The sequence below is a fragment of the Melitaea cinxia genome, chromosome 21 (assembly GCF_905220565.1).
Source record: "Melitaea cinxia chromosome 21, ilMelCinx1.1, whole genome shotgun sequence".
Lineage (NCBI taxonomy): Eukaryota > Metazoa > Arthropoda > Insecta > Lepidoptera > Nymphalidae > Melitaea > Melitaea cinxia.
The window spans coordinates 13,923,998-13,944,981 of NC_059414.1; the positions used below are offsets into that span (position 1 = coordinate 13,923,998).

Sequence of the window (20,984 nt, forward strand, 5' to 3'; positions counted from 1 at the left end):
TTAATTGGCTAAAGCGCCGACACGGTCAGTCGGAGACGCGGGTTCGATCCCCGCTGGAACGGTCAATTTTTGATATGATATTCAAAAATGTTTAGAATTCCTAATGTGTGGGTAACACAAAAATAAAAATAAAATCGTACATATTAAAAATAGTATGATGTCATCTCCTGTCAAAGATTTTCATTGTAATATGAAACTTTGAATAGTTACGGGTTTCTGTAAAGAACTCACTATAGACGGCGCCACGGTTCGCTTAAACCGAATATAAAATCTCGAAAAAAAAAAATTCGATCTAACGGATACATCGTTCCATAGTTCAATTGGCTAGAGCGCCGACACGGTCAGTCGGAGACGCGGGTTCGAACCCCGCTGGAGCGGTCAATTTTTGATATGATATTCAAAATGTTTAGAATTCCTAATGTGGGTAACACAAAAATAAAAATCTTAGATATTAAAAATAGCACGGTGTCGTCTCCTGTCAAAGATTTTCATTGTAATATGAAACTTTGAATAGTTACGGGTTTCTGTAAAGAGCTCACTATAGACGGCGCCACGGTTCGCTTAAACCGAATATAAAATCTCGAAAAAAAAAAATTCGCTCTAGCGGGTACATCGTTCCATAGCTTAATTGGCTAGAGCGCCGACACGGTCAGTCGGAGACGCAGGCTCGATCCCCGCTGGAACGGTCAATTTAGGTATGATATTCAAAAAATGTGTACACATATTTTTTTCGGTTTGGATGTCTGCCCTTGTGGGTCTCCCCAGTGTGCATCGGAGAGCACGTTAAGGTATCGGTCCCGGTTGTTATATACACCTGATAGCGATCGTTACTCATAGCAGGGAACATATCCGCCATCCAGTGGAGCAGCGTGGTGGATTAAGCTCCAATCCTTCTCCTACATGGAGAAAGATGCCATGCCTAGCAGTTGGATGTTACTGGCTGAATCGATCGTCTGTTTGTAGACATAATGATAATCAATGAAATTGTAATAAATAAAATCATCTCTATCTGAATGAGTTATCGCAAAACTCATAACATTTGACTGTAACACTAGCGGATATGAATTCCACCCCCTCTTAAGACAACTTATTGTATAGATCATAGAATTATTATACGGTCTTAGTATTTATGCTTTTGTCACATATATTTTCGGAATCTCAGACACCACATTTTATCATTCTTAAGGCGCTGAGTTCAATGTGCTTATTTAATTAGCTATAATATTTTAAAAAGTTTATACCTATACACTTAATGTGACCTGCAGTTATGTAAGTACATTACAAATGATGTCAAAACTGTATTTCCTTAACACATTTGATGTAACGGAGATAGAATTTAAACGACACACAAAACGAAGGACGTATCAGTAACGCCCCCAATGTGGTACCGCGCGTGACCACGACCAACAAACACCTCTTACCGCTTAAACAGACACGATAAAGAAAATAGCAATCCATTACTTCTTTAACTAAAAATGGCATCTCTAACTTATATATCCAGCCAGCAATGTATATCGTACTGGTGGTTTGTGTTTTTACGTCTCGAATGTACTCAGCGATCATAATACTCCCTAATGCCCTAGCTAATGTCCCGGTGTTTAGTAATGGGCTTCGAGGGTATTTCACCCTAATTAGTTTAAAATCAATTGTGTTTTTCGTCGTATATTGTTTGTTTTTAATGGGGCGTTTTATTTTTGTTTTTAATTATAAATATTAAGATGTAAACACGATTAAAAATATATAATATTTTAAATATCTTGACTCTTATATTGTTTTATTATCTATCTTATATTTTGAGTATTTATAATTTTGTTAAAACTTCGTAAAGCTAATAATTGAATCTAGTTACTCAATAATTATTATCTATTATAAGGGGAATGAAGCGAATAAATGAACTTGTATCAGAGATAGTATTGAAACCTAATATTTTACTAGTTACTAGGTAGACACTGTTTTGATTCTTACTAATAATAATACACTCACATATTCTTGTTTATATGGTAATATAGACTAACAATCTAAAATTTAAACCACAAACAATTACTCTCAAAGTTATTTAACTAAATATTGAAAATTATCAATTATAAACATTACAAAGACACCAATAAATCTATATAACTTGGTCCAACTAGCTGTCTATAACAACGGACCGTCTGGCTATTCTAGCCACTCGTACGAGCCGCATGTCACTACAGTATAATCCTCAACGATATAGCCAAACGTTTGATTCGCCGCGACTAAGTGATTGACTTTTCAATCTCTATAATCCGATTACCAACGAACAATCACGCCATATCCAATAAAAGTCATCAAAGAACTTTTAACCTTGTAAACTACTAAATAGGGCTCGAAATAGCATGTTATAATAAAGTTAAATGAAAGCTCTGTGAAGGGTGCAAAGAGCCAAGTGTTACCCTATTAGCGGCCGTTATTTAATCTTTACATTTTATTGTATTTCGTGTTATTCGGACATTAAAACTAATTGCATTTGACTATAAAAGGATTAGGAATATCTTAATAGATCTAACGCTTTCGATTTGTGAGTTTAATTATATTGTTGGTATGTTCAATAACTTAATTTTAAAATTATGTAAATTGTGTTTTTAACGTGTGGAAATAAATTTTGATATTTCAAACAATTTTTTTTAATTAACTTTAATTATTGTTGGTTATAGTCACGTTAATTAATTATTACATACTAACTTGTGATACTAACTTATGTTTTCTTTTAAAATTCTGATGGCGAAAATGGACGATTTCGAAATTAAATAAGTAAGTATATTATTTTATTTTATAGAAAAAAAGAAGAGTGCGTAGGCTTCTTTATATTTATATAAATACCACAAATTTCTATATTTTTACATAACACTGCCGTGGAGAGCGGGGTTACTGCTAAGTGCCAACTGCACCAAAGGAACGGTCAAAATAGAAGATGTATCTAACAGTCGTAATTATTAGAAGAAATTAGTGACACATAGTTGTTCCAAATTCAGGAAATCTATACAGCTAAAAACAGCTTAATCAAAAATATCACATATAATACTGAGACTCAGGGCGAGATGAACCCACAAACCCAACAGAAAGTAAATTCACACCAACCATCAACCACCCAACGTTGGCAACCAAGCTAGTCATAAATAACAATAATGTAATAATTTTAAAACTTTCATGGTCGCTATGGACACTTGATTCTACGGAACTTACAGCGACTGTTATTTTGGAATTCCCGATATTTCGGAGACGTTGATGCATGCCGGGTGACTCCGGAAGTATCGGGAATTTCATAATGATTATTTATATATCTAGGTCTGCAAACCAGCTTAGGCCTCACCTGATGGTAAGCGATTATCGTAGCTTATAGACGTGTGCAACACCAGAAGTAAAGCAAGCGCGTTGCCGACACTACCCCCATACACCCTAGCAGCTCTGGTCACCTTACTCACCAATAGGAACACAACACTGCTTGAAAGCAGTACTATTTAGCTGTGGTCTTCTGAAAGGTCGAGCTACTACCCTAGTCAGGTTGCTGCATATTTTGGGCAGGAAATTTTCTTCCGTGCACTGCAATCGCAGTTAATCCCGTAAAATTAAAAATATACTGTTAATAAGATACAAGTGTCTTTCCTTACCTTAACTTGTGACTCTGTCATGCCTAGCGCATATGCCAGCTTGGCTCGCTCAGGTCCCGCTAGGTACTTCGTCTGCTCGAAGGTCTTCTCCAGCGCGAAGATCTGCTGCCCGCTGAAGGTAGGCCTTGTGTGCTTTTTCTTCCCATCCTTGTCCATGCCACCAGCTTGCGCCGCGCATGCGCTCAGCGCTCCGTTGCTCACTACAGCAAATGTAGAGTACACATTTTAATATTACTGCTTTTTAAGAAATTAGCTAATTAACAAACTACTTAACACTTAAATTTTATACAAGAAATCTCGTTAATATTTTTAATATGAAAGTTTAAATGTAGGGTAGTCAGATATCGATCCGACCTAAAGAAAACAGCGAGAGGCCGCTGGATTCAGACGGCTCAGGACCGGACGGAGTGACGAGCATTGGGGGAGGCCTACGTCCAGCAGTGGACTTCTAAGGGCTGATGGATAGGTGGATAGATGAGGTCAGATTTTGTCAAATAACGACAGAGCAGCAGTGGATGAAAACAGATCAAACTTACATTTTATTTTAGTCATTGAAATATAGAAAATTATGCGGTTGAAATTTCGTGTCACAGAAACAGACAGAAATTGAAATAGAGTTATGAATACAGACGCTAAAAAAAACCTTAAAATTTTGGTTTTCAAATTTATTTTATATCGAAATCTCGTTGACTTTATTCACTGGCATTTGCCAATCCAATGAATATATTTGTAATAGGAACAATGCTTAAAATACCTAAACAGTAAATTAAAAAGAGTCGGTATCTACGATCGATGAAGATGCAAATTTAAAAGACAAATAATGACATGGAGCTCTAAATAAGAACTTAAAACAAAACTAATGAACGATACAAAAAAAGCACCACAGTTATCTCCGTGCCAGCGGTGTCGACGGTCTCACAATTACTTCCACCCCTCCCACTGCCCCCTCCCTGGGGAGCCCTCCCGCGCTTCATCAAAACATTTTAGCCATGAAATATAAACCAATTGAATGTGATGCGCTTTTCGTTCGCCCTCAGGACGGTCGCGTTTTATTGTTTTTTTACTCGTTTCGATGATACAACGTCGGTTGTTTTGTCGCGACCATGTCACGACGCATTATGATGACGAAATATGAAGCTAATTATCCTTTTATATCATTAAGATGTTTGTTTTGAACAATAGTGTATTATTTAATATATGAGATTTCAATGGCATTTATTACAAAATTAAATATTTTTCTTTTGTTGCCCTGTCTCTTACTACATAATTATATTTAAAAACTAGCTGCCCGGACAGACTTCGTTCTGTCAAAAGTTAATGGTAACAATATTTTTATGTTAATTTTTTTTTTGTATTATAACCTTGCGTAGACCATAAGGAACATAAAAAAAAATAGCCGAATTGTTCGAGCCATTCTCGAGTTATCCGCTTTGCAACATTCGTTTTTATTTATGTAAGATAGATTACAACGATAAAGAAATTAATAAACGACATTCCTAGCTAATACCTCGATCACGATACAGTCTGTAACATCTCACAACTGAACTCTATCAACCACTCTACTCCACTGCGGGTTGGCGGATATTTTTTCTACTACGAGTAGCAATAGCAATCAGGTATTTATGATAACAACCGGTACCTAATACCTAATATTAGGGATTTCTGTACAAACTGTGTTTAATCAAAGTCGGTTTTTGATATGATACTTTAAATATCAATTATTATTTTTTTAATTTTATATTATTAATTAATTATTATTAATAATTAAATTTTATTTATTAACTTCTATTCATTAACTACAAATTAACTATTTGTTCCGGCTAATCTCTAAAATAGCTGGACCGATTTTCGCGGGACTTTCACTGGCAGATAGCTGATGTAATAAGAAGTAACTTAGGATAATTTTGTTTTTTGAAATTTATTTATTTTATAACTCTGCGAAGTGAACAATATATTTTTTTAATTTCATGAGAACGAAGTCGAGGGCACAGCTAGATTTATATATAAAAAAAAACTAATCATAGTTTTTTTATTATATAAAAAGGTTATGAGAAATAAGATAAATCAAACAACAAAATACATAATTCATCTTCTTGATGAGCAATGCTTGATGATATACTCGTATTATGAGTAATTAGTTCGTTAAATTATGTGTTTCATAATCGACTACAAGGTTAAATATACCAAACAGTTTATTAAAGGGATAACTCTAATATGGCCTGTTGTAAAAGCCTGCTTCCTTAGTCACGCTCACGATATACATAGGTACCAGTATTGTAACATAACTATATAATAATTGGAGTATAAATGTAATTGTAACTCCAAGTTTCCGACTGCGTAATGTAAGCGTCTCATTTCTGGGTTATGGTATTCGATGTGAAACAAAATCCCACAAACAATTTTACAATTGTCAGAAAATAAATTTAAAGTATTTTAAAGTTATTAGTTTAGCTATTAAATTCTTTTTATATCAATATTTTTTAATTTAATGTTATTGATAAATTGGTGTTGATTATAGGACACTATATTTTATGCAAGAATAATAAATTTATAAAAAAATATAGTTTTTTTTTTTCAAGGACAGGAAGGAAGTGACTGTGGAGTTTTTTTTGCGTTTCTTCTCTGCATAAACTACATTCCGAATCGGTGGTAGATTCAATTTAGCAGTAGCGTCTGTTACGACAATACAAGCACCGGTTTGTATGACATTTAAAAAAATTTTTTTTAATATGTATTACTAGGTCGATAAAGAAGCGTACGGCTCACCGGATGATAAGCCATTACCGTAGCTTATAGACGTCTGAAACACAAGAAGCATTACAAGCGCGTTGCCTACCCTATCCCCGATTCCCCCCAGTAACTCTGGTCACGTTACTCACCAGCAGGTACACAAGACTGTTTGAAAGCAGTATTATTTAGCTGTGATCTTCTGTAAGGTCGATGTACTTCCCCAGTCGGGCTGCTCCACATTTGAGCAGGAAATTTCCTACCCTACCTCGACGACAAAGACTCAGACGTGCACGACATTCTCTTCATAACGACGATATTTTATTGCTGTCCACAATAATTACAAAACAATTGCTAATTATTTAAGTTTATTTTGCGATAGACCGCACGGAGACGCGATTATAACGAAATGGCCTTTACGAGTCAAAGCAACTGACAAATAAATAACAAAAATACTTATTTACTAAAACATTTTACTTAATTCTCTTTACCAACCTTTACGCAGTTGATTTATTCTTTGATAAATAGTGATTTCATTCGAGACGGGTAATGTAATGCATTAATATTATTGTAAGTTTGTAGAGGTAGTTTGTATATGCGGACAGACGGTCGGTAGCGAGCTATTGGGACGATTTATATGTTTTATGTGATAACAGCAGTGCTTTCCTAGGCATGTTGAATATTCTTGACTTGTAAAGTGAATATATTTTTATTTTTTCCCGCGGTTTCGTTTAGGCTTTAATCTTGACATGGCCAATTGAATGTTTTGATCCTATAAGTAACGGAAATTATTTTTTAAAATGCTGTCTGTACAAAGAACCGTCAGATTTTTGTAGTACGACTTCACTCCGACTACCTTACTATATCCTATAAATACTATAAGCCTAAATGAATTCCCAGACGCCGCGTTGGCGCAACGGTCACAGCCATGGATTGTGCCTGTTGCGCTGGCGGTTGCGGGTTCGATCCCCGCACATGACAAACATTTGTATTGGCCATACAGGTGTTTGCCGTGGTCTGGGTGTTTATTCAGTCCTTGTGGGTCTCCCCACCGTGCCTCGGAGAGCACGTTAAGCCGTCGGTCCCGGTTGTTATCATGTACACCTGATAGCGATCGTTACTCATAGTAGGGAATATATCCGCCAACCCGCATTGGAGCAGCGTGATAGATTAAGCTTTGATCCTTCTCCTACATGGGGAAAGAGGCCTATGCCCAGTAGTGGGATATTACAGGCTGAAGTGTAAGTAATACCTACCTATAAGTATTTTGCATAGCAGGATATATTTGCTTTAAATCTGGAGCAGCCCGATTGGGAAAGTCCCTCAACTTTACAGGAGATCACAGCTAAATAAGATTGTGGTAAGATGGCCAGAGTCGGAGATAGTGCGCCTGATATGCTTCTGGTCTACAGGCTACGGTAACCACATACCATCAGGTGGGTCGTAGGCTCAATTGCCGCCATAGTCATATAAAAAACAGCTTTATAGGATGCAGCAAACCACCCCCTAAACAGATAGAGGTAGAAAGGTGAAATCGAAACGAATAACGCCGCGCGAAACGACTAGTTTAATTACAAAACTCGCTTATGTACCAAAATTGAACCGTCCATATGACGTCCTCGCCTGTATCATCGATTCCTCTCAACCGACTCACTCACCGCAACCGAATACCAACTCTGCGACACTTAACTTATGGTCGTAATTAATTTGACACCCATTCACTAGCTACACACTACACTTGATTTTAAGCTCTATTGGTTTCGATTTAAAGATTAAAATACCTCGTAGGTCTATTTACTGGCAGGTCCGTTTCGTTTTAATGCATGTTACGTGTTCAGTGCCTTTTCTACGTTTATATACTACGTCTAAAAGTACGTATGTAAATATATTTCTTATGTTTGTCGATTAATTCGAACTAGTGATCGCCCAGTGGTGGATATTCGACCATAATAAAAAAATTAAATTAGAAAAAAAAATAATGATAATAAAGAACCTTTTTCTTAATTTTTCAATTTGACTCCAGACTGACAATCAACAAAAGAGTATATAATATGCGTGTGTGTGTCAAATACATGGTAGTGTGTGTATTGTTTTTTTTTTAAGTAATATATATTTATGAATAATTAAAATAAAATTGGCATTCTACACTCCTTCTCTATATAAACTATAAGTGTGCGAAATTTCATACTCCTCCGTGTGTGTAATTTTCGTAAAAAGGGGTACAAAGTTGTTGCTTCACGTATTAATAAATAGATTTTAAGCATTTATAAAATAAATCATAATAATAATTTAAATACCGTTTTGTAAAATATTAACTTGCCTTAACTAGTCTGTAATCAATCAGGTTCATTGACACGTTAAAATGTTTCTAATATTTATTGTCACTGTCATTTAAAAACTATTTCGTATTATTATTTTTTCATTTCAGGTACTCGAAAAAATCTCTTCTAGGGATAAGAATGTCCTTATATTTGAATATTTGTAGCATTTGTATCAGTATGTCTTAGAGTACAATAAGTAAATAATAATGCCTACTTTATTTCATAAAGATTTAATGAAATAACTTTATTTTCTACGTATGTATGTTAAAATCGAAAGCCATAAACATCTAACACGCAGTCAGAACTAAAGTGTCGAGCCTATTTCGACATCACAAACGCCGTCTCAACGCCAATAACAATTATAACCGGGACGATTCTACCGGGACGACTTCACCGGGATAATTATAGCGGGACAATTATCCCGGTAAATCTGTGCGGATCCCGGGAGGGCGCAATTTGTAGGTCTAACGAGGAGCCAACGGGATGTACGTACGATAACGTGTGTACATATAACCCTCGCCTCCCTGTTTTATATACATATGCTTCATATGTGTATCTGAATATTCTTTTAGTTTCTCGGAATAGCTTTTTAATGATTTTATTTGAAAAAAGATATCGTGTTGTAGATTATTGTAGTTGAGTAGTTAATGCGTGGGTAGGAGCGAATGAAATGGACTTAGAAACAATTCAATTATCGAATTATTTCATCACAATACACTCACCTATATATATATAAAAAATGTGTGTGCATTTTAATGTGTGTGTAAGAATATTATTACAAAAAAAATTGTTGATTGTATATAAGAATATATGTGTGTATGACATACAAAAGGTACTACACTAATAAGTACAAGAAATCAATAGAAATGATTCGCGCAGGCTACAATTAATAGCTAGCTATAAGTAATGTCAATAAAGTGAGTTGCGTAGTTATCAGCGCAAGCAAACAGCGAACTCATATCAATTTTATCACAGCTCGCAAACGGCCTAACTTCGCTTTATGATCCAAACAATAAACTTGACAAAGTTCTCGGAGCAAACCGCGGGACAAGGCGGGACAATTAAAACGTTTTGTTAGCAACTTTATTCAGTACAACCCTTTATAAGTCGGGCTCCTTGAGACCGCGAAGCGTTCGCCCCCTCTCTCCGAGGGGCGGGTGGGGGTGGCTTTATTTATACATGATGTAACACAGATTTCGTGAGCGCGTGTCTCTGTGAATCTGTTCGTTCTCGACGCGTGTTACGTTGTTATAATGAATATGTGCTGAGGCGTCATGGAAATACGTATATTTGTCGTGAGTTTACTGAGGCATTGTAAATTAATGTTGTTTGAAGGTTTCAACACATCTACTGCTATAACTATTACTACTAATAAATGTATACAACTATACATACAGTCATACATATATATATTTCTCTCTATATAGTTTTCTTTACTCTACTAATTGAATACTATTTGCTTAAATATGATTTTTTTTTTATTTGTTATATCGAAACGATACTGTTGAACTTTTCAGAAACCACAATCTTAAAAGGATGTGATTAAACTTAGTAAATAACATAGAACTGCAGAGAACTACACGTATTTACTCACAACATTTTGTTAACGAATATGTATCAAATATATATTTGTTACATCATGGATCATAAATTACAATAATTTATAAAATAATGCTATTATTTTTTTCATTGTGTAGGTATTTTAAGCTATTGCATAGCTTCTATCGCGGACCTTGAGCGCGGGGACCGAATCCAGAAATTCCGTAACGAAAAAACCTCACGCTCCCCACTCCGACGGGCACGGAGGTATGGCTTGAAGGCCGTGCATCGTCTAACGTCGTTTCAGTTCGGCAGTCTTCGACACGGCGTTGTGTGCGTGCGATTAGACGTATTGTACGACTCTACGAAACTCGCACGAATCGAGACGAGCTGCTCCGAAATCGGACGAATACATAAGCAGCTGTTTATGAGAAAGTATATAGGTGTATAGGTATTTATGTACAACAGTGAATAGCTGTACTTGTAAAATTTGTGTATAAAGTGTTTTGAATATGAATGAAAACCCACATGTATTGTAAAATAATAAAAATATTTTAAACAATATTAACTTTTTATTTATTTAATAAAAGAAAAAAAAATTGTTTTCTTATCGGTCACCACGCTCAAAAAGTGTAACTTGAATTAATATCAAAGAAAAAGAAATACTGCATAAATAAAATTAAATAAATAATTATAATTGCATAAGTTGATACAAAATGCTATGCAATAGCTTTACCGCGACAGTCCCCGAGTGCCACACGTCTTTTTTTTTTAATTTTCTTATTTGTTAATATCATTATCATTAAATACAATTTAAAATTGTCTTTTCAATAACATCATAATATTTTTTATTTCATTAGGCAAAATTGATGTGAGTTAATTTTCAAGATGCGCGCGCACACCGTCACAAAAAACCGACACCATGAAGTTAGCTAGTCAACGAAGAAGTTAACAACGTGAAGTTAGCTAGCCAATGAAGTGTAACTTCTTGCGTGGGTACATAAGTACACACCCACTTTTAATCTGTTTTTCTTTAGTTACCAATATATTTGTAACTCATAATAAATATAATTATTATATTTAATAAATATGATTAACATACACACGATCCTCTGTTCCTAACTTAAGTTAATGTTTCTTTAAATATAATAAATAGTACGAAATGATGGTAATTCTATTAGAAAGCAATAAACGGTATGAAACCCGTTGCGCCCTATCAGCGGTTTTAGTACACGCGCTTAACTGTAACTGCCGTCGTTATTGTATCGATCATCACATGTCAATGTTGATTACTAATAAAATGTTAAATACTCGTAGATTAGGTGATAAAACATTCTGTGAGGAGACAGTAGATTATAAGCAGTATGTGTGGACATAAAAATACCCGTGAGTTGTGCTAGTATTAATACAGACATTGTTATACTTCATAACATATTTACTTATTACGTTTGATATGATTGTACTCGTATTTACTTTCTGGTAATTTGGAGTCTAAGCCTATCTGTTGAGCTTACTCCTAAAACATGATAAAAAGCTCATGCCATGTATGAAAAAATATTAATATTAATCTCTCGCTTTTTGAAGCTGACACCTTTAAAAGTAAAACTTCTTTACGCTCGTTTGACTTAAAGAGTAAGTTGGAAAATACGTGACGAGAGCATTACGAAAAGTGTGATCGGGTGAGGCGAACGGAAGTTGAGAGGGAGATATAAGTTAGTGAAGATAGAAAGAGAGAGAGTTTAAAAAGACTTCCTTTAATGATCTCATGATAAACCACGATTATGTCAAGTATCTGCTAAACTTAAAACTTATAATTATCTAACGAATGAGTTATATCCAACAATCCGTGTATCGCCCTAATTTCGTCGCCATGTGTCGCGTTTAATTAATCGTCGTATGTGCGCCTCGTCATGTGTCAATATAAAACAATGACACGTGTTAATACGACACAATATATCACGTCCTTCAACAATGTGTCATGGACTGTTAGTTTCCTTTAAAACCGTAAGATGGGGTTAGGGTTCGTTTATAATATAACATTGTTTTGAGTCTTAAGTAGCGTTTCTCTCGTGTAGTGTTTTTGTATGCTTAAATATATATGCATGAATATATTTTAGTTTCTATCATATGTGTTATTAGAAGGTATATAACCGTTACAAGTACATTACTGCAGTAACAATATACCTACTACATTGTATTTCATGACAAGTGCAGACATGTGTGTTTGACTAGCCCATTGCATTGGCGCAGTTTGTAGTGACTCTGCTTTGTTTCGAGCATTGTATATATATGTATATATGTATTTATATATGTGTGTTTGTATCTATTTATCGGAAAAATATGTAGCTATACCAGTCGGCTGTTACCTGTCATACAAGCGTTAATTTACTTATTTATTTGTTTTATTTGTAACATTATTACAAAGGCTTGTAACTTTATTATTTACATTACATAAACACATTTTTGTAGTGTTACATAACAACATTTTTGTAGTATTTGTGTGTTGTAAAACTTAATCTTCAGATTAATTATAAATGATTGAATCGCTCCGAGACATTCATGTAACACTTTTGTAACGCGAGGTCGGTGTCTTCTTAATGTAGTCGTATAATACATACCCACTACATTCGTTCGTTCAGATAAATTATAATTAATTTACCTAAATTTTTAAGATATATATTGCAATTTTGGTTTTCTAATATTTAAGTCTCTATAAACAAAAATGAATCCCTAAGCGCAAGACTCGAGGACGGCGGTACCATTTCAAAAATTTCTTGACCTTTTTCATTATTTGTTTGAAGGTTGGAACGGGAGGAAAATAGGAAAATTAGCGAAAACTTAACGATTATTTAAATTTCACGCATTCGACACATCACAACAGACAACGTCTGCTGTTAAATAAATGTATTACAGACAAGCTGTGCTCGCGACTTCGTCCGCGTGGAACAGTGACTTTACATGTTCAACGTGATTCTTTAAATTGGTACAACTTTTATATTTATGAACCGATTGACATAAAACAAACACTAAATGTTAAGCTATATTTACCAAAAATATATTAATAAAAACCATATCTAAATCGGATGCGCTGTTTCTGAGATTAGCGTGCACAAATAAAAAACTTAAAATCATTGTTTTGGGTGCTATTTGCGTTGATAAAGGTGCCAATAATATTTTTTCTCATATATCTTAAATGCACAGACAGCAACCCGTTAGACTTTTATTATATGTGTTGATTGATTTGATTTTACAGTAAGTATTTGAATATAGATATAAATATAACACGAAAATAAAAATAATTTACAAATATCGCGATATCTAAGCACAAAAGCCCTGAAACAAATTGCAATGTTCCGCGGCGCCATATTTCGAGCTCGTCGCAGTCTGCGGCATCCCTCTGCCGACCCCTCGGGACGAGGCTCGACTTGAGGGTGATTTCATTAAAATATTTATCGCGCACAATCCGACACCCCATTGCGATACATTAGGAGACGGTTTAAACACAGATCCGACTGTTAAATGAGAATCACATTTGAGATAATAACGGAATCGTAACTTTGTTACTTATTCGTTAACGTTTTACCATTCATAGCAATATATGAACTTTTTATATAAACAAAAGGATTTGAACATACTTAAGGGAGCAAGGGGGAGGGCATCATGGCGCCAAAAAAATATTGTGCCCCGAGCGCGGCTTAAGCTCGCTACGTCATTGGCGTTAAGCAGTACTCATTGCAAGTTTCTCTGAGAGAAGTTCATTCAAGATCCAACAAGTAGCTGTGCGCTTACGGCAGCAGAGAATATAGTCACCTCCTCTCTTCCCGTGAGTGTCGTAAGAGGCGACTAAGGACACAGTTCCTCTACCACTTTGGAGCTTAAAAAGCCGAGCAGTGGCAGGATAACCATCCAACTGCTGGCTTTGAAATACACAGACCGAAGGCGGGCAGCAGCGTCTTCAATACGACAAAGCTAGCCCTGCTGTCACCAATCCGCCTGCCCAGCTTGGTGACTATGGGCAAAAAAGATGAGTTCACGCCATTTTTGGCGCCAACTTGTGGAAGCCTATGTCCAGCAGTGGACTGCGAAAGGCTGATGTGTGTGTGTATATTACACATAGACTTCTTTGTCCACAGGTATCCAGAGCCCCTGTAATTCTAAATAGCTTAGAACCAAGAGCGCGATAGAAGCTACTCTACCACTAGTAAGGTTGCTTTTAAAAGACCACCGCCTTATCGCAGTAATTCTAAGTAGTAAAGCAAGCGAATCCAAGCGAGATGTCTACTTTCATTAACCTAAGGCATACACATTGTAGCAGTGAAATTGTAATCAGTCGCCATAACCACGAATTTTCATCGCAGACTAAGAAATAAGGAAATGGAAACGCTGTAATTCCGCGTTTTATTTAATTTCCCTTGCTTCATTATAACTAATTCAATTTCATTGCATCGTTAAGATTTCCTTGAAGTTAGATTTTTATTTTACTAACTTTTCTTTCTATTATAATTAATTTTATTAAAATGAATAATAATTCTTAATAATTTAATATTGTTTCTCAAATTAACGCAGGTGGAACGCGGGGAACAGTTAGTATAGGTACAATAAGAAATCTTTAGATAATATGAATAAATTAATATTTAACAAGGAAATTGCTTTTATATTATAATGACCGGTCGCGGTCATTTGTACAAAAATTAAATTTAAAAACTAAAAACATACAGACGTGTAGCTATGTGTGTTATTTATATATTATTACTAGCATATATCCACTTTCCATATCCAGTACTTTGATCAAAGGTCTGGACGAAATCGCTGCGTTAGCGATAAGGCCGCCTGTTGCAACTAATGCAACTGTGTTACTTGCAAATGTAATTCTGTATTTTGTCAATTATGTATTGGTGTGTGAAAAGTATAAATAAATATTGATAAATTTTTATAAAACAATTATAGCTAATACATATAAAGATTATTTTAGTTTGTTAAATGTGCTTTTGAAGTATTTTTCAATAAAGTATTGATTTTGCCTTAGAGTAGTAGTAAAGACAATAAAATTAGACGTAATCAATCAAAAATTCGAATTGTTGTTATACAAATTAAAATAATATTTTTTTTTATTAAATACAGTTAAAAGTGAGGCTACTATCGATTCAGAATGTATATAGATTCTGCAGAGAATAAGCGGCAAGAAACTCCGCAGTCACTCTTGGGAAAGGGGGGTATATTTATTACAGCATTAGTAAAATCTTGTACAAAATATAACATGAAACTACAACTTATATTGAACCAATAAAATTTAAAATAATACAACTTTTCATTATACGATATTTATTAAAAAATATCAAAAGGCAACTCAGCGGGGAGCATACAAATTCAACTAGCACTGGGCAAGTTTAATCCCCGACATATGCTGATGCCCGGGGGGTGTTGTCGGGGTGGAGGTGTCGGGTAATTAAAAAAATGTGTCCCACTTCATTCGGGAGGCCACCGCAGCCCGCCCTGCACTAATTAATAACATCCGACCGGACGATAGGCCGCTTTTGTATTAGATAAGCGATAATATATAAAGCTAAGATTTTTTTTGTTTTTTAAAATGAATATTTTTAATAAAAATTAATAACGCAGTAATTTCTGGATATTTCCGTAAGTAAATCTTCAATAAAAGTATACTTTACATATTTTTTTTTAAATTAAAATTATCTGCAAATGCGTCAAACATATAATTACTAATGCAGAATATAATATAAATTAATAATCTTAAAAGGTAAGATTTCTTTGATATTAAATAAAATGAAAACAGCTATACCTATATACCCACCTTTTAAAGATTACAAAAAAAAGTAGATACAATGACTCTCTAAATACCTTTCATTTAAAAAAGAAACATACCATATCAAGCTTGTGCTTTCTTTTTAACATCCTCTCATCCTCCATTCTCATTTCTTTTTTTATGTTTCTTTTCCACATAACTATAGCGCAGCTGTGTATCGCTTCGAATAGAACCCTGTCCTAATACGTAATGGTCTGCGAAGGTTTTGTGATTTTAATAAACATCAAGTGTTTTCAAAAGCGCCATCACGCTCCGGACCGCGGACGCTTTGTTCCGACGTGTCTGTAAAGATCTTTATAGCGATGTTTTGATTATTAGACAGTCTTATTAATCCATAACAATGTTTATTGTAATGTTTCAATTTATTATTTTATTCATATGACGCTGATATATCATGCAAGATATTACTAATCTTGTATTAAAACAGAGTTTATATATTATACTGCGAAGTTTCTTCCCGATTCTTTTCTGCAGAATTTACATTCCGAATCCAACGAATTGTATGTCCCATATCAACGTTAGTCACATGCGAATATCGAATCTACGACTCCTAGCGCTACTAACAGTTATTATTGTTGCTATAACCTATGTGTGGCATTCCAATTCAAACATTGCCAATTTTTTGTCATATTTTTGACATGTCATGGAATTGTTAGACAGATAAAAAAAGTCAAAAATCAAAATATCTTTATCGTCATTTTACAAATTATAATTTTAATTATCGTTAAAAATGAAGTTACCCGCGATTTAGTATGTAGAGTCTGCGGAGAAGAATCGACAAAAAATTTCGCAGTTAATCTTTTAAAAAAAATAACTGTTTTAATACAAAATTGGTAATATCTTGCATGAAGTTTTTTTCATAATACAATACAATTATTAAAAAGTTCGACCCACGCAAAATAACACCTCATAGAGATAGTCACTTGATACCGCTCTATTGAAATTTGTCGGCGCTTTATCAATGTGTTATCAGTCGAGTTAACTCGGGCGTGAGCTGTAATATGGCTAATTAAATTTTCTACCCAACCGTGATAAATGCCTTTTAACAACATACTATGTTGCCTGACATCGCTTGTTATTTTTTTGTAGCTATTACAAAGTTCACAAACAAGCGTACAAGTTAAGTGATGGTAGGCGGTTACCGTAACCTATGGGTGTCTGAAGAAGCATTTCAATCGCATTGCCGTCTCGACCCTCGACCGTCTCCATGAGCTGTGGCCACCTCACTCACCACAGGAACACAACACTGTTTGAGAGCAGCATTATTTAGCTGTAATCTTCTGTAAGATTAGGAACTGCCCCAGTCTGGCTGCTTCATGTTTTAACAATACATTACCTGCTGTGTTGATGTTTCATGTCTGCTTTGTTTTAGTAATATCGGAAACATGACGTGACATTTTTATATCTTTAATATATGTAAATCTCGTGTCACAATGTTTGTCCTCAATGGACTCCTAAACCACATAACCGATTATAATAAAATTTGCACACCACGTGCAGTTCGATCCAACTTGAGAGATAGGATAGTTTAAATCACAAAATATAGTCGCAATTTTAATTTATTGCTAATTATTTGTCTGTTATTATTTGACAGTCACAATTATCTGTTAACTCCAAATGATTCTAACAGATGTCGAGACCTTTCGACTGGGTTAAGTAAGTAATCAATAGATGGCGCTGCTATGGTAAATCTACGAACGTGTCATATAAGCTACATTTTAACAGCATAATTACCACGTGTTGTTGACGCTATAAAATTAATTAAATTTATTTTGTAGTGAACGAAATACCGTATAATTCAATGACTGATGTTCTCTTATTGTTCCTCTTAGATTGTTTACTATAATGTAATATAACAAAAACTTTAGCCACAGCAACGCGTGGCCGGGTCAGCTAGTTTACTTATAATATGTTCACGATTTCACGATATCATAGTATAGATAACACTAGAAATTAAATTCATAGAGGCGTATGTCCATTTCTATATAAATAAAAATAATTGCGAGGCGCATAACTCGACTGGCTCGACCGATTCGACTAATTAATTTGTATGTTCCTTAAGGCCCACGGAATGTTTTAATACTAAAAAAAATTAACCAAATCAATTTATTTTTTTTGTGTTGGGTGGTTCATTTCACGAAAAAGTCTATAGTAGAGTATATAATATTTTAGTGCGATTTTTCTCAAATTTACGTTAGTGAAACCGCAGGGCTCAGCTAGCTCTTAATAATTTTAAGTATGCTTTAAAATAAACTACAAAATATCATACATTGGATATTGTAATATATACAAAGCCTATCGTTCTTGGTCATGCCGTAACTTAAGAACGGCAACCGCTTTTATTCACATCAAATTGATTAGAAAAACCATATTATTGAGGAAATAGATACGAAATACAATATTTAACTTTTTTTTACTTTTTTATTTTTCTTAAGCGTGGTGATGCCGTTAAGAGACTGCGGCATATAACAACATCTGGCTTTCCTTACAATGGTTGTAGATTCTCAGCGCTGTCGACGCAATAGCGAAGTCATTATAGACAAAATAAAAAAAGGTCGACAAACAACCCTAGGGATCACCTGATGGTAAGCGATTAACGTAGCCTATAGACGCCTGTAACACCAATAGGTCATTTTACTCACTATATATAGCTGTGATCTTCTGTAAGGTCGAGGTAGTTCCCCAATCAAGCTGCTCCGTATTTGAGCAGTATATTTCCTTCTGTCCCCTACCTCAGTTAAGTCTATATGTTTTTTTTTATGTCACTAGGTCGGCAAACAAGCGTACGGCTCACCTGATGGTAAGCGATTACCGTAGCTTATAGACATCTGCAACACCAGAAGCATCGCAAGCGCGTTGCCGACCCAATCCCCAATCCCCCCAGGAGCTCTGGTCACCTGTCTGGTCTGGTTTTAGTGTATAATGTAAAAATATGTTATTGTATATCTGTGAACGCAACTCTATCGGAAGTCATTACTGTCTTTTGTCTTTAAAGAAGGTTGCTATAGATTTGCTACCAAATTCGTACCACCCGTTGCTACGATTAGCTGGTTATGGCATTAAGAATATAGCCACCCCCTCTCTTCCCGTAGGTGTCGTAAGAGGCGACTAAGGGATAACACAGTTCCACTACCATCTTGGAACTTAAAAAGTCGACCGGTGGCTGGATAACCATCCAACTGCTGGCTTTGAAATACACAGGCCGAAGACGGGCAGCAGTGTCTTCGGTGCAATAAACCCAGCCCTGCGGTCTCCAACTTTCCTGCTCAGCGTGGTGATTATGGGCAAAACACATGAGTTCACGCCATTTTTGTCGCGAACTTGTAGAGGCCTATGTCCAGCAGTGGACTGTGATAGGCTAAAGTGATGAATTTTAATAACTAATAAATGAAAAACGAGCTTACAATTCAAAACATATTCCCGCTTAACAAACATTACAATCTGTATAAACACCATCGAATAAAACCAATATAAATTTAACAATCATATCGTAAAACAAACAGACACGCAGTCCACCTGTTCTGACTGATAACGGTATCATAGAGCTAGTGTAATTAGCGTGAAGCTATCAGCTAGATTACAAGCTTACAGGCATTACGTCTGTAATATTGTGATGCACAGATAAGGGCTATGGCGAATCGATAGATATTAATTAATTAGATAACGCGTTATCGACTATATTGACGGTTTAACTGGAATTATAAAAGATTATCATATTGTGCTGTGAGTTAATTTGTATGTATGTGTTATTAATAAAATTTTCCTATCTATGGTATTATGGAGCGAATGAGTGTATTGTTTATGTCGATTAGATTAAAGGGAGTGCGTTAAGAATTTTGTTGAAAACTTGTTCCTGACTAATTTGTTTCCAATAATCTATCAATGAGCTACATTGATATTTAATCTGAAGATTAAGTTGTAGATTACAAAACTTTTGTTGTGTAATACCTTGTTCGTAATGTTTAAAATTGTTTAACAACATAGTAACATGTGTATTGTGAACAGTAACAAGACTATATTATACGAGTAATGTTGTAACGTTCTACAGTAATGTTCTCACTATCACAGGTTGGCTGGAAGAGATCTCTTCTAGAGTTAAGTCCACCGTTGCTAACTAAATTTGTGTTATTTATAATATCAATTTGCTTTTTTTTGTTAATTTTTTTTTTTTTTAAATATACATTCGTATTTTTTAAAAGGACCGGACCGAACCGGCTGATCAGGATGAGATGAGATTTCCTGATCTGGACCCGATCAGGAAATCTCATCTCAGATCAGGTCCAGACCAATCATTTGCGTTACATGCCTTATCTAGTCCTGACCAGGCATGCCTGGTCCGATCCTTCTAAGGAAGACCAAAAAAATTCTACTCGGGAATAATATCTTAAAAGCTTACCATGTATTAAAACCTTTAATATCGTATCATCTCTTGATATCATATTTTCTCAAGCTTTCTTATTAATTTTCCGTTCACCATAACATCATTTCCAGATATATGTTCGCCAGTTTTTTATTTATCAAACATAAGCGATATCTAAAACATTGACAGTATAAATGTATATAATACGTCAGTCCTGGCATCAGTCCAGTTGGACAGCTCACTCTTTCGTCTCGCATTTTGCTTATCAAAAACATATAACATTTTTTACTATGATATTATACAACGATGTGGAAATAGAGATAGTATTGACTGTATTCTCAATTTCGATTCAATCGCTTTTATAACTCGATAAATTTTGTTTTATATCGGCATCTGTTATAATAATAATATTGTTCTGTCTATAATCAAAATAATGCACACTAAATGAATGTTAATCAATAAAAAATGTCGCTTATTTTTGTAGAAATAGCTTTCCGTAATTTTCGCTTACTAGTTTTTTTTTATCTTTAGTTATTATATTATTGTCGATGTGTTTACATTTTTATTGTTTTATTTTTACGTTT

General features: G+C 34.8%; 1 protein-coding gene across 1 annotated transcript in view; it reads right to left on the reverse strand.

Moving 5' to 3' along the window:
- Positions 1-20,984, reverse strand: part of LOC123663978 (homeobox protein Nkx-6.2) — a 66,755-nt gene that overhangs the window by 37,006 nt on the left and 8,765 nt on the right. Inside the window, exons 2-3 of the mRNA XM_045598614.1 lie at positions 19,422-19,439; positions 3,630-3,829 (exon numbers count right to left, since the gene is read on the reverse strand). Of these exons, the coding sequence (XP_045454570.1) occupies positions 3,630-3,829; positions 19,422-19,439 (218 nt within the window). The remainder of the gene's footprint in view (positions 1-3,629; positions 3,830-19,421; positions 19,440-20,984) is intronic.